Here is a 12,042-nt window from a genome sequence, read left to right on the forward strand (position 1 = left end):
CAGGGGCGAGTAGCGGCAGCCACCAATCTCAGGAGGGGCATGTGCTCCCCCCCCCCCCCTCCAATGTCTTCCCCCTACCAGTCTACTGTGCCTTTAAGTCTATCTAGTCCAATGGATCTCAACCTTTTGAGTCAAGACACCCTTCTGTGGGCTCATGGCAACATTTAATAGGCTCAAGGCATCCCTCAGAAAATGCCAGCCCTTAGTTTCCTTTCATTTTTTTTTTTAACAACAGAAAAATAATAACACAATTCTTCTGTTGCAAAGACTTCCAACCAGGGCAGAATGTTTTTGACACTATGGATTCCTCTTTGAAATCTCTGGGTTTATCTAGTGAATCAAGTTTGCAGTTGTGGAAGTATAACATTGTATGGCACCCCATGGCACCACTTGAAAGGATTTGAAGGCATTATGCCACCTGGTTCAGAATTACTGATCTAGTCTGTTTGGCTGTTCCCTGTAGGAGGATGAAACTGCAGAAGGCTTGTAACAGCACTGATTTTGCATTGGAAATTTGCACTAATTACCTCCTGTTCTTTTTTAATTCCTGCAGCAAACCATTGTACCATTTAGGCAGAAAATAATCAACAAGCCAGTAAAGCTGCACATAATATTTATAAAGTCAGTGCAATAATCTCTGAATATTCCATAGCTCCATTATGTCCATATCTTTACATCATAGTTGTTGCATGCTTTAGGATTTTAAAGCAGCTGTCACAACATGTATTTAGAGTTTTAAAAGTCCAGTTTTAAAAAGTTTAAATGAATTATTGATGTAACTATTTGGCAATATACATTTTTCATTAATATTTACCAGTGAATATTATTTAAGGATATTCTCCTGAACGCTCAAAAAAAACCCAGTTCTGTACACACAATTGTGATCAGAAAAAAGATTCTGTTAAAAGGTCATGTGGAGGCCCCAATGATCATTAATTACTGAAAAAGTAATAATAAGTAATAAAAATTGTCTTCAAGAGGAGGTTAGATAACCATCTAGCTGGGGTCATCTAGACCCAGCACTCTTTCCTCCCCATGCAGGGGGCCGGACTCAATGATCTATTGAGGTCCCTTCCGACCCTAACTACTATGAATCTATGAAGCTGCAGTGAATATAAATCATCATTTTAAAATGTAGCTGATTAATAAGAGAAGCTAAAGAAATCTATGAAATATCAGTGGCCAACCAAGTGAAAGATAAGAAGACATTTTTAACATGTAAAACTAAGAAAATACGCTGTCACATCTACAAGTATTGCAGGATGCAGATAGTAAAACTATAATTAGTGAGACAAACTGAACTAGAATAATATATGCATCCCATGTGATGTTGTGTGTGGAACAGAAAGTTTAGCATGTGTAATCAGTAGGACAGATTGTTTGCCTTCAAGAATTTTGGTGAATGAGTGCATAAACAAGCTGTTACAAGGTAAAAGAGACCAGGGGTCCCTTTACAGTAGGGCACGTGTTCCTTGCAAGTGCCTGTGGATGCACTTGTATTCTGCAGTAACTGAAAGCTAATCCAGAGTAATGTATTCCTTTTGCACCGAAGTGTACACTATTGCAACAAGGATAGAGCATGAACAAAGGCAGTTTGTGGACAGCTCATTATGGATCCTAAATCCCCACTGAACTGTCCTGCTTATATGCTATTCCTTTAAAGCAGTACTTTACAACCTGTAGTTCATGGGATCCAGCCCACAAAGTGCTTGGATCCAGCCCATGGCTGAACTGGGGAGTGGCGATACACAACTGAGCCTGGTGCACCCTCTTGTCTGCCCCATGCCGTGCAGCCAATTCCCCCCTACAGCATCTGTCCCCTCATCCACTACAGCAATCAGTACACACCATCACTGCCAAATTTGCTTCTTGCCACTGCTGTTGGGGACAGAAATCAGAGGTGCATAGTGCACGTGGTGGAGGCAGAAGTGATTGAACAATGGAGGCAGTCAAAGGCAGCCTGGCTGCCATAGAGTGGGTGTTACAGAGGGGCCAGAGGTCCAGGCTGATGGGGTGATAAGCAGCCTGGTCATACGCAGCAGCCCATCACTCTAAAATATTGCCAACCCCTGTCTCAAAAGATCTGACTGAATAGGTCTCTTGTTTTTAAACAACTATTGGAAATGGGGAAATTGCACAGAGTTCAAAAACTACCAACAGAGTGCTAATTACAGACCCTGTTACAGGCCCTAAGGAGTTAGAAGCCAAAAAAAAACGTATTTACTGGATGCATCTACATGTTCATTAATGCACAGTAGTTACTGTGTATTTAGTTTAGTACTTGCTTAATGAAGTACTAACAAAATGAACAGTAACTAGTTACTACGCAGTAGCGCCTGCACATGGTTTTTTGTGATGGTTACTGTGCAGCAGCCTAATAACACTGCACAGTAGCTTATTAGCATGGTTTTTTACCAGCATGTTATTGCTCAGTGTTATTAAGCTACTACACAGTGTCTCATGTAGACATGCCCAGTGAAAATGTACTTAATGCCAGTACACACTTAATGCTTAATGGAAGGCAAAACTTGCTAACATGTATCATCTTCTTCTGATAAGACTGCAGTCCTTGTTACAGTCTACAGGGATTTCCCCATTGCTTTTAATGTGACATTTTACATGAGATTCTGTATATACACTACATGGTACTAAGAAGGCACATAATAGACAGATTAAAAATGAATTCACTTCCAGATCTATACTGCATCTGGAAGACTGACCATTTCAAAATGGTCTCTATGAAAAATGTAAGGAGCCAAAATACTAGGTATTAAGACAGTATCATGTTCAACTGCCAGTGCACTGACACCTTGACATTTGAATGGGGCAGAATTATTATATTGTGAGCGTGATTTTGAATATCACATTAGAAAAGAAATAGAGGTTCTGAAATATTTTTCATATATTTAAAGTCTATAAAATCCTTTTTGTGTCTGGGCATTTGATCAAAGAAGTGAGAGAAGTGAGATAAGGATGCCGTTAGTATACATTTGGGAATCTAAGCTCTTTTTTCTCATGATATGTAAGCTGTTCTCCTCTTCAACTGAATCCAGATGCCATTATTTGGACGAAGAATCAGTTCTGCCACCAAGCCAAGCTCTTCTCTCTTTTGATTTGCTTCTACCCAAAATCGGCGTAAAAGGGTTGCGATGACAGTTTTCTCTTCCATCAGTGCAAAACGCTGGCCTACAGGGTAAATTCAAAGAAAAACAGCTGGAGTACAGTATTAACAGTCCCTACAACTGCACTTCAGCAGTTTTCTCAAAAAGGGGATGATTGGACCTCAGGTACTGTGGTTGGAGTGTTACCTCTTGTATGTCTCCTGGACTATCATGGGTGTGGCAAGGGTCTTTCTGGCCCCTAGTAGATATTAAAATAACGGCATGATACTGATCTGAGGAATTTTAAGCCCCATCACAAAAATTACAGGTTCTGTTATGCCAGACATGCGTAGCAGGACACATGATGTTTAGGATGGAACATAAAATTCCACAGATCCTCTCCCCTTGGTCAAGGCCAAACTGGGACCTGGAGCTATCCCCTACTTGGATCCAGGGACTAGGCAGAGGGTGGCTGCATCTCAGACCTCAGCACTATCCCACACCTGATCACAGGTTTCAGGTGTGAGGGCTGTATCCCATGCCTCGTCCTGATGATCAGATCATTGGCACAGGGTATGCAGCAGCCCTGGGTCTGGCCATGTTCAATTCAAGGCATAATACAAACCAGCCACAAAGAAATTACACATTAAAAATGGTTCACCATTGTATCATACCATAAATCAGCTGAAAATGTGGCACGTTACAACTTATGGTGCCATTTACAAATTAACCACATCATAAATGCTATGTCTTCCAGAGCCCATAGTGATATCTTTAATTAGACTAACTGCAGGCCCTCAGGAAGGGCAGCACATGGTTGAAATCTTGTCAAACCCTCTCTTCCAACAATGGAGTTGGTCCAATAAAAATTATCACAAAAACCTTGGCTATCAGGTGTCAAGATCAGAAATAAGTATGGACCAAAATTTTGAGATACTACTGAAAATGGAATTTGGCTTTTGTCCGAGTTTGCTTCCCTTACAGGGTTAACTTTACAATAAGTCTGGCTCTCCAGCATGATTGTCTGGCCGCAGCCTCAAATCAGTCTGGTCAACATGGTGCTCTTCCCAGCCTACCATCCTACAACTGGTTGCCCAGACTGATCCAAGATGGCCTGAAGCCTCCAAGAGGCCATAACCCTCCAATCACTCCATCACCCGAGTGGCTTGCTGACCCTTCACTTCCCCTTCCTGCATAGGAATAGGAAGTGTCTGGGCAACAGGGCTCAGCTTGATCCTAAACTGCTTTGCTGTTTTCTCTGGCTTGTGCTCTGACTGCTGTCTGTCCCCTGCTCTCCTGAAGTCCTGACTCAACTTGTTCCTAGACCCTGCTCTCAGACTGATTTTCTGGCTTCCTGGCCTAGCTTGGGCCTTAAGATTCTGCTCACTCCTCCTGACCCCGGTAGATACTTTGATCACCAAGTGGCCCAGACCTGGCTACCTATGATCTGGCATGACAAAGATGAGCTTAAAGATGCCAACTGCACACAGCAGGAGCTTCAGAGAACACCTCCAGAAGTGTACAATGACCCACAATCATCTATTTCTAAACTTTCACCAGTGTTAGGTACTTCAGAGAAACAGCGGAAGACATAATCTTTACACCTTAAGAGCTGGCTAACTTTGGGAATTCAGTGAACACTCCAGTAATGACTACAGACCAATGAGGGGATGAAGGAGCCCTTAAATTTCCCCTTTACAAGCACTCATGATTTGTATATATGTCACAAGGGAAGAGATTGCCTCAAAATATTCCCCAGTAGACGTCTAGCTGACTTGAAGGTGATTGTGGTCTTGAGGGAACCATGTCTAGCCTCCCTAAGCCACAAGAGGAGGGAGCATGATGCAGAGTGCCAGTGAAACAAATACCAAGAAAAAGGGAACAAGGGTACTGTGGACTCTGAGAAACCCTATGAGAGGAAAGAGAACATTGTGAATATATCACAAATCTAATATGTGAGATACTAATGAGAAGTGCTGTGCTGCAGTTATCAAGCACTTGAGAGCTTCAGTCTCTATTACAATCCTAAAAAACTCTGCTATGGGTACTGCAGGAAAGGGAGCACCACCTACACAGCCCTGTATATGGGTGTATTATACTTCAGCTTTATTCTGAACTACCCACCGATGCAGTTTCTAGGTCCAGCAGAGAAGGGCACATATGCATAGGGGTGTCTTCCAATACAATTCTCAGGGAAGAATCGCTCAGGCCTGAATTCCTCAGGCTCTGGGAAAACATCTTGTTTTCTGTGCAGTGCATAAGGAGAAACGATTATATCCACACCCTTTGGTACCTTATATCCATCTGCAAGGAAAAGTAACCACACTTGAGTCAAGTAAGTAGCTTTCAGGGAATAGATATAGGGTCCCCAAAATAGCTGACTACTTATGCAATGTATTAATGGAGGAGACGTTTATATTAACTAAAATAAAGAATACAAGTCCATAGCTAAAAACAACATACTAATCCAGGAATCTTGACTCAAGGTCCGGGCAAAGAATGGCACTGAAGGGAAAAGACGAAGGGCTTCCTTAACAACACACTCAAGATACCGTAGTTTCTTCAAATCCTCCATTGTAACATGACGGTCAGAGTCACCTATAGAAAAATCACAATACTTTGTGAGACACAAATATTCTAACTAGACTAAGTGTACTCACCCTTAAAAGGACTCTCAGATACTTTTAACAGCAAAAACTAAACCATAACTCAAGTGTTGTGATTCAGGGTGAATTTTTCACTAAATGTTCTCTTTTTGTTCACGCTATTCAGCTATTATTATTATTATTTATTTATTACTTGTACTGTTTTTAGATGCCATAATCATTCACCAGTACCACACTGTGATCTTCAGTATGCAAATATAGAACAAAGAAACTGTCTGTCTCAAGAATTTTATCATTTAGATTCTAACATCTAAGCAATTTCTTACAATTCTCTTGGAACTAGAGGTGTACCGCTATAATCAACAGCATATCAGATCGCCACTGATAAAAGGAAAATTAACATTATTGGTAATCGGCTATTTTTGGCCAGCATAGCCAAAAGTGTCACTGATAAATGCCACATGCAGGTGTGCAGCTGCAGCATGCATGCAGCCAAGAATGCAGCGCCAATCGGTAAGTCTGTGGGGTTGAAGGAGTACTACGGGGGATGGGAGGGGTAGGGGTGTAGATCGAGGGCCCCCCCACAGTGAGGGAGGGAGTGGGGCAGGCGCTGCCCAGCCAGGGCAGTGAATGTGACCCTTGGAGCAGGGTGGAGCTGTGGGATGCTTGTCTGGGGGGTGTGGGTGGGTCAGAAGGGCGGCTCCCCACTGCTATGCCTTCCCCAGGGGTATGCATGGGGGGCATGTGCCCCCCCCCCCCCATTTGTGTGCAGAGCAGAGGCAGGCTGCCTGCTGCAGGCTTGGGGCCAGGGGCTGGCTGGCCTGTTACTGGAGGGGGAGCTAGCTGGGGCTGTGCTCAGGGCAGGCAGAGATGGGGTGGGTTGGGGTGGCACTGGGAGTAGGGGCTATGGGATGGGCTATAGCCACCCCAAAATTCTGTACAACCACTCCTCCTAGCACCACCACCACCTGCCCCACTCCTGCCCACTCCAAGCGCAGCCCCAGCCCAGCCCCCCTCCCCCCCTGTGAAGCCTGCTGGCGCAGCTCCCAGCCCCCACACAATTGCAGGGGGCACAAACCCCCCCATGTCCCACCCAGGGCTGTGCGCAGTGGCAGGGAGCCCCCCGCCCCTCCCCCCCCTCCCCCCCCCGCTAAAAAAATCTTTTAACAGATCTGTCCCACTCCTGGCCTCAGGGTCACATTCACCATCCTAGCTGGGCAGCACCTGCCCCTGCCCCGCTCCCTCCTTCACCATGGGGGCCTCAAGCTGCTCCCCCCCACTCCCCTTCCCTCCCCACTACCACTTCCTCCCCACAGACTTACCAGCTGGATGCTGCTCTCCAAGCTGCCTGGCTGCATTCCTGTAAATTGGCTATCAGATCAGTATTGGCCAATATGGCTCGTTGGTTGTTAGTATCGGCCAAAATAATCTTTATTGGTGCACCCCTACTTGGGACCCAATCCAATTGCCTTTGTTTTTATATTCATAGGACATTTTTAGCAAAGCCAATGGCAGAAGAAGTGGATTTTTATTCCTTTGTACACAGCAAAGGAACGTGTGTACCACATACAACTATACCAATATCCAATAGAGGGTAGACATTTACCAAACACTTCATCCAATTCCATATCCACTTTCTTCTGGGCTTCTGGATAACATCCCAGTAAGTACAAGACCCAGCTCATAGCAGCAGCTGTTGTATCATGCCCCTAAAAAGTACATATTTACATATATACTAAGATTTACATCGTCATTATGCATATAAACAAATATTTATACATGCAAGGCTTATGGGAGATGGCTAGGGCTCTACGCAAATTGAGGAGATAGGCGGCTGACTTTGGAGGCAGACTGCAGAGACAGCTACCATTTTTGCAGTGTTATCACAGTGGGGTCCCTCCCACACCTCTGATTGGCTGCGGGGCCCTGGTGGCCCTGCCCATCACCACTGATTGGCTGAGACAGCTGTCTGTCATGCAGCCCCACCTCTCACTGATTGGTGAAGAGGGACAGATCCCTCAGCAGGGAGGGGTTGAGGTGGCAGCCATCTTGTCTGCTCCCCTTCATGTCGGCAGCCCCCTTCCCCCCCAGTGGGCTGTGCAGCTGGGCCACAATGACTGGAAGGACTGCTGGGTCCCACTGGGGAGCCAGCATTTTATTTTTAGTAAGGATTTTTTTCCCAGCTGATCTCTCACACATCACCCAATTTCACGATGTCTGTGAAACTGATTTAAGTAGGTCCCTAGAGATGACAGTGGCAAAGCCCAACTACAAAAATTTAAAAGTAATAAAAATATGAGTCCATTCCACAAAATACCAAATATCCAAGATACAACAGAGACAAGGATTGTTGTGGGTGATGTTTTATTGGACCATAAATGGCTGGGATAGACATAGACAAGCTTTTGGGTACAGTAGTACCTAACAACCTGAGGAAAGGTACTGTGTTGTATGTGAGAAAATATTGTGGTATAACTGACATGACATACATGTCTTGACATATCTAAGAACATTTAACAAGCAAGAAGCCATTTCCATACATCTGCCACTAAACCATTCTAATTTAGCCGAGTCAGCACTCTCTCTGCATTGATTTTTTTTTTTTTTTTTCAGGAAGATGTTTTCTATTGAACTGTTATCTCGTCTTAGAGATGAGGTGGTTGCCTGACTGCCTCTCTCTGGAGATGAAAAAGTATCTAAGATTGTAGAACATAAGAACTGTAATTTACTGGGATAGACTGTAGGTCCGTCTTGCCCAGCACCCTGTGTGTCACAGTGGCAGAGAACAGATGCTGAAAGGGAGAGTGAACAGGATATGACCAGGGTTTTTTGCACTGTTCCTCACCCACTTGCAGCCTCTAGCATTTAAGGTCTAGGAACCACTGTTTCAGAGGCTGTGCCCCTAACTCCCATGCTCAATAGCTACTGAATCATCTTCCTCCAAGAGTATGTCCAATCCCTTCGGAACCTGGTTAAACTCACAGCTTCCACAACCATCTTGTGGCAATGAGTCCCACACTTTAATAATATGCTGTGTGAAAAAGAACTTCCTTTTGTTAGTTTTAAACTTGTTACCTACTAGTTTCATTTTATCATTCCTAGTTCTTTTATTGTGAGAGATAGTAAATAATAAATCCCTATTTACTTTCTCTTCATTATGTAGTAGTTTGTAAACCCTTATGTACCACCTCAAGTGTCTCTCTTCTAAACTGAATAGGCTTAGCCTCTTTAGTCTCTCCTTGAATGGAAGCCCCTCATACCACTAATCATCCTTGCTGCCCTTCTCTGTACCGTCTCCCCAATCTCTTCCTGGTGTGGTAACAGCTTCAGTTATTTTTGCCCAGGTGCATCTCTTTACACTTATCTACATTGAATTTCATGTGCCATTTAGTTACCCATTTGCTCACTAGTGCCAGATCCTTCTGTAGTTCTTCACACCCTGCCTTGGTCTTTACCACTTTGAATAGTTTAGTGTCATCCGTAAATTTGGCTTCCTTACTACTCATCCCCTTTTCCAGATTGTTTATGTATATATTAAACAATCCCGGTCCCAGTCCAGATCCTGCCGTTTACTTCTTTCTATCCAAAAAATTACCTTTTATGCTCACTCTATTTTCTATCTTTAAGTCAATTTCTAACCCAAGAATCAATCTTCCCTGTAATCCTATGACTACCTAACTTCCTTAAGAGCTTCTGATGAGGAGCCTTGTCAAGGCTTTTTGGAAGTTTAGATATACTATGCCAACTGGATCACCCCTATCCACCTGCATATTGATACCTTCAACAAACTCCAGTAGCTTGGCGATATATGATTTCCTTTGAGAAAACCATGTTGATTCTTCCTCAGGAAGGCATGTTCAGCCATGTGCTGAACAATTCTGTGTGTTTTATTATTTCTACCAGTTTTCCAGAAACAGAAGTTAGACTCACCAGCCAGTATCTGGGGATCTCTCTATAGCCTTTTAAAAATATGGGTGGAAGTAATACTGACAGTCTTCTGGTTCTCTATTTCCAAGACTGTTTTAATGATAGTTTCCATACTACAGTTAGTAGCTCAACCATTTCTGATCTGAGCTCCTTCAGGACCCTAGGGTGCATGCCATCAGGTTCTGGTGATGTTCACTGTATAGTTTACCAATTTTCTCTATGACATCATCTATTGACACCTCAATTTGGGTCAATTCTATTGATTTGTCCCTAGAGAGGAGTGGATCTGGTGAGGGAATCTCCTTAACATCTTTCGCCGAGAAGGCAGATGCAAAGAATGTATCTAGTTTCTTGGCAATGGCCCTGTCATCTTTCAGTGTCCCTTTTACACCCTGATCATTCAATGACTCCCAGCCCAGCCTTCAGTTTATAATGCACTTAAAGCAGTTTTTATTGTTAGCGTTTATGTCTCGAGCAATTTTCTCCTCAGATTCATCCTTGGCTTGTCTTATTATGGTTTTACGTTAGATTTTCCAGAGTTTGTGCTCTTTTTTATTTTCCTCATTAGGGTTTGTCTTCCATCTTCTGAAAGAAGCCTTTTTTCTGTTTATTGCTTCTGCAACTCTGCCACTAAACCATGCTGGCTTTCCTTTGGTCTGCTTTCTTTTTATTTGTGGTATGCATTTGCTCTGTGCCTCCAATATGGCGTTCTTAAGCAGTTCCCATGCTGCCTGCAAGTTCTTCACCTCCTTATGGCCCCTTTTAACTTCTGCCTAACTAGCTTCTTCATTTTGGTGTAGTCTCCCTTTTTAAAGTTAAAAGCTACTGTGGTAAGTTTTCTTTTAGTCTTCCCTCCTACCTGGATGTCAAACCCAATTGTATTGTGGTCACTGTTGCAGACCAGCTCAGTAACACTTACCCTTTGCACTAAATCCTATGTACTACTCAGGACTAAGTCAAGAATGGCCTTTGCTTGTGTAGATTCTAAGACTAATTACTCCAGAAAGCAATTTTTATAATGTCGAGAAATTTGATCTCTGCATCCTGGCCTGAGGTTTTACTGACTCGGTCTATTTGTGGCTAATTTGTGGCTAATTACAGTCACTCATTACTACTGTGGTTTCTGCTTTTGTAGCCTCTCTCAATTCTCTTAGCATTTCTAGGTCACTGCTGCCATCTGGCCTGGGGGTCACCAGACATACTTTTTTCTACTGAAACACAGAATTTCTATCCACAGAGATTCTATGGTACCTGTCTTACCAATTGAAAAATCTATCCTATTTGATTCAATGCAGTCTATCAGGTAGAGTGCCCCTCTCCCACCAGTAGGACCTATCCTAGCATTCCTGTATAGTTTGCATCCTGGTATTACAGCATGCCATTGATTTTCCTCATTCCACCAAGTTTCTGAGATACTTATTATGTCATTATTGTAATTTACCACTAAAATTCAAGTTCCCCCATTTTGCGTATTAGACTTCTGGCATTAGTATAAAAGCATATATACCTTTTCTTGTTGCCTATTTGGCTACTTGTGTGTGACTTTTTGCTGTGAGGGTTCAGCCAGGACGTAGGAGGCTAGGTCTGCAGTAGGCCACTAGGAGCAACCTGGGGTTCAGCACTAACAGGGCACAGGTTGTGGGAGCCAAGAGACATAGTCCAAGACATAAGCCAAGATCAGGAGCCAGGAGCCAGAGAACCGGTGCTGAGTTCCAAGGAAGATCCAAGGTCAGGGTCAAGGAAGACAAGCGGAGGCAGGATGCTGGGGAAGTCAGAGAGAGCAGGGCAAGTGCTGAGTGTGGAAGCAAAGGATGGCTAAGGCCTCAAGGGGGGAGACAGAAATTCCTTAGATAAGAGGAAGATGACCATTAAACTGTCTTGAAAGACACAAGACAGATAGCCCCAAGGAGGGAAAAGCTAGTTTAGGCAACCCTTTGCCTTGAATCTATAAAAGGTTAATTGCCCTGGATGTGAATTAGAGAGGCCACAGCAGAAATCTTCCTGTAAGGGTCTCTCTCCGATAGCTATCGAAATAAAGTTTCTACCTGACCTGATTCCAAATTCTACAGTGTGTTTTTTCCACGACAATTAAATGGTGCTGTGACTCGGATCCACAGCCAACGACGTGTTCGGAGGATCGTCAGCCGTTCCCTGCCGAACCCCAGCGCCACCAATAAAGGTAAGAGGCCTTTTAAATCTCTATTGGGTTGTCGGAAGAGGACTGCTCATAGGCTCCCTGCTCGCGTTGGGTAGCTGGATTCGAACCTTTGTTACAGGTCAGTGTAGAACCAAGACTGGTCATACTAATCTGGTAAATTCTGTCTGTCTCTGGAAAGCCCGCATAACTGGTAGGGAGAATCTGTCTGTTGCACAAGCACTTGCATCCAGCACAACACTGGGCTTTAGGA

The 12,042-nt window shown here is 43.7% G+C and overlaps 1 protein-coding gene across 1 annotated transcript in view; it reads right to left on the minus strand.

Moving 5' to 3' along the window:
- Positions 1-116: 116 nt before the first annotated feature.
- Positions 117-12,042, minus strand: part of LOC102369346 (cytochrome P450 4V2-like) — a 92,433-nt gene continuing 80,507 nt past the window's right edge. Inside the window, exons 9-12 of the mRNA XM_014521488.2 lie at positions 7,314-7,416; positions 5,565-5,699; positions 5,226-5,405; positions 117-3,186 (exon numbers count right to left, since the gene is read on the minus strand). Coding sequence (XP_014376974.1) covers positions 3,014-3,186; positions 5,226-5,405; positions 5,565-5,699; positions 7,314-7,416 — 591 coding nt within the window. The 3' untranslated portion in view covers positions 117-3,013. The remainder of the gene's footprint in view (positions 3,187-5,225; positions 5,406-5,564; positions 5,700-7,313; positions 7,417-12,042) is intronic.

This window comes from Alligator sinensis, unplaced genomic scaffold, assembly GCF_000455745.1.
Source record: "Alligator sinensis unplaced genomic scaffold, ASM45574v1 scaffold528_1, whole genome shotgun sequence".
Lineage (NCBI taxonomy): Eukaryota > Metazoa > Chordata > Crocodylia > Alligatoridae > Alligator > Alligator sinensis.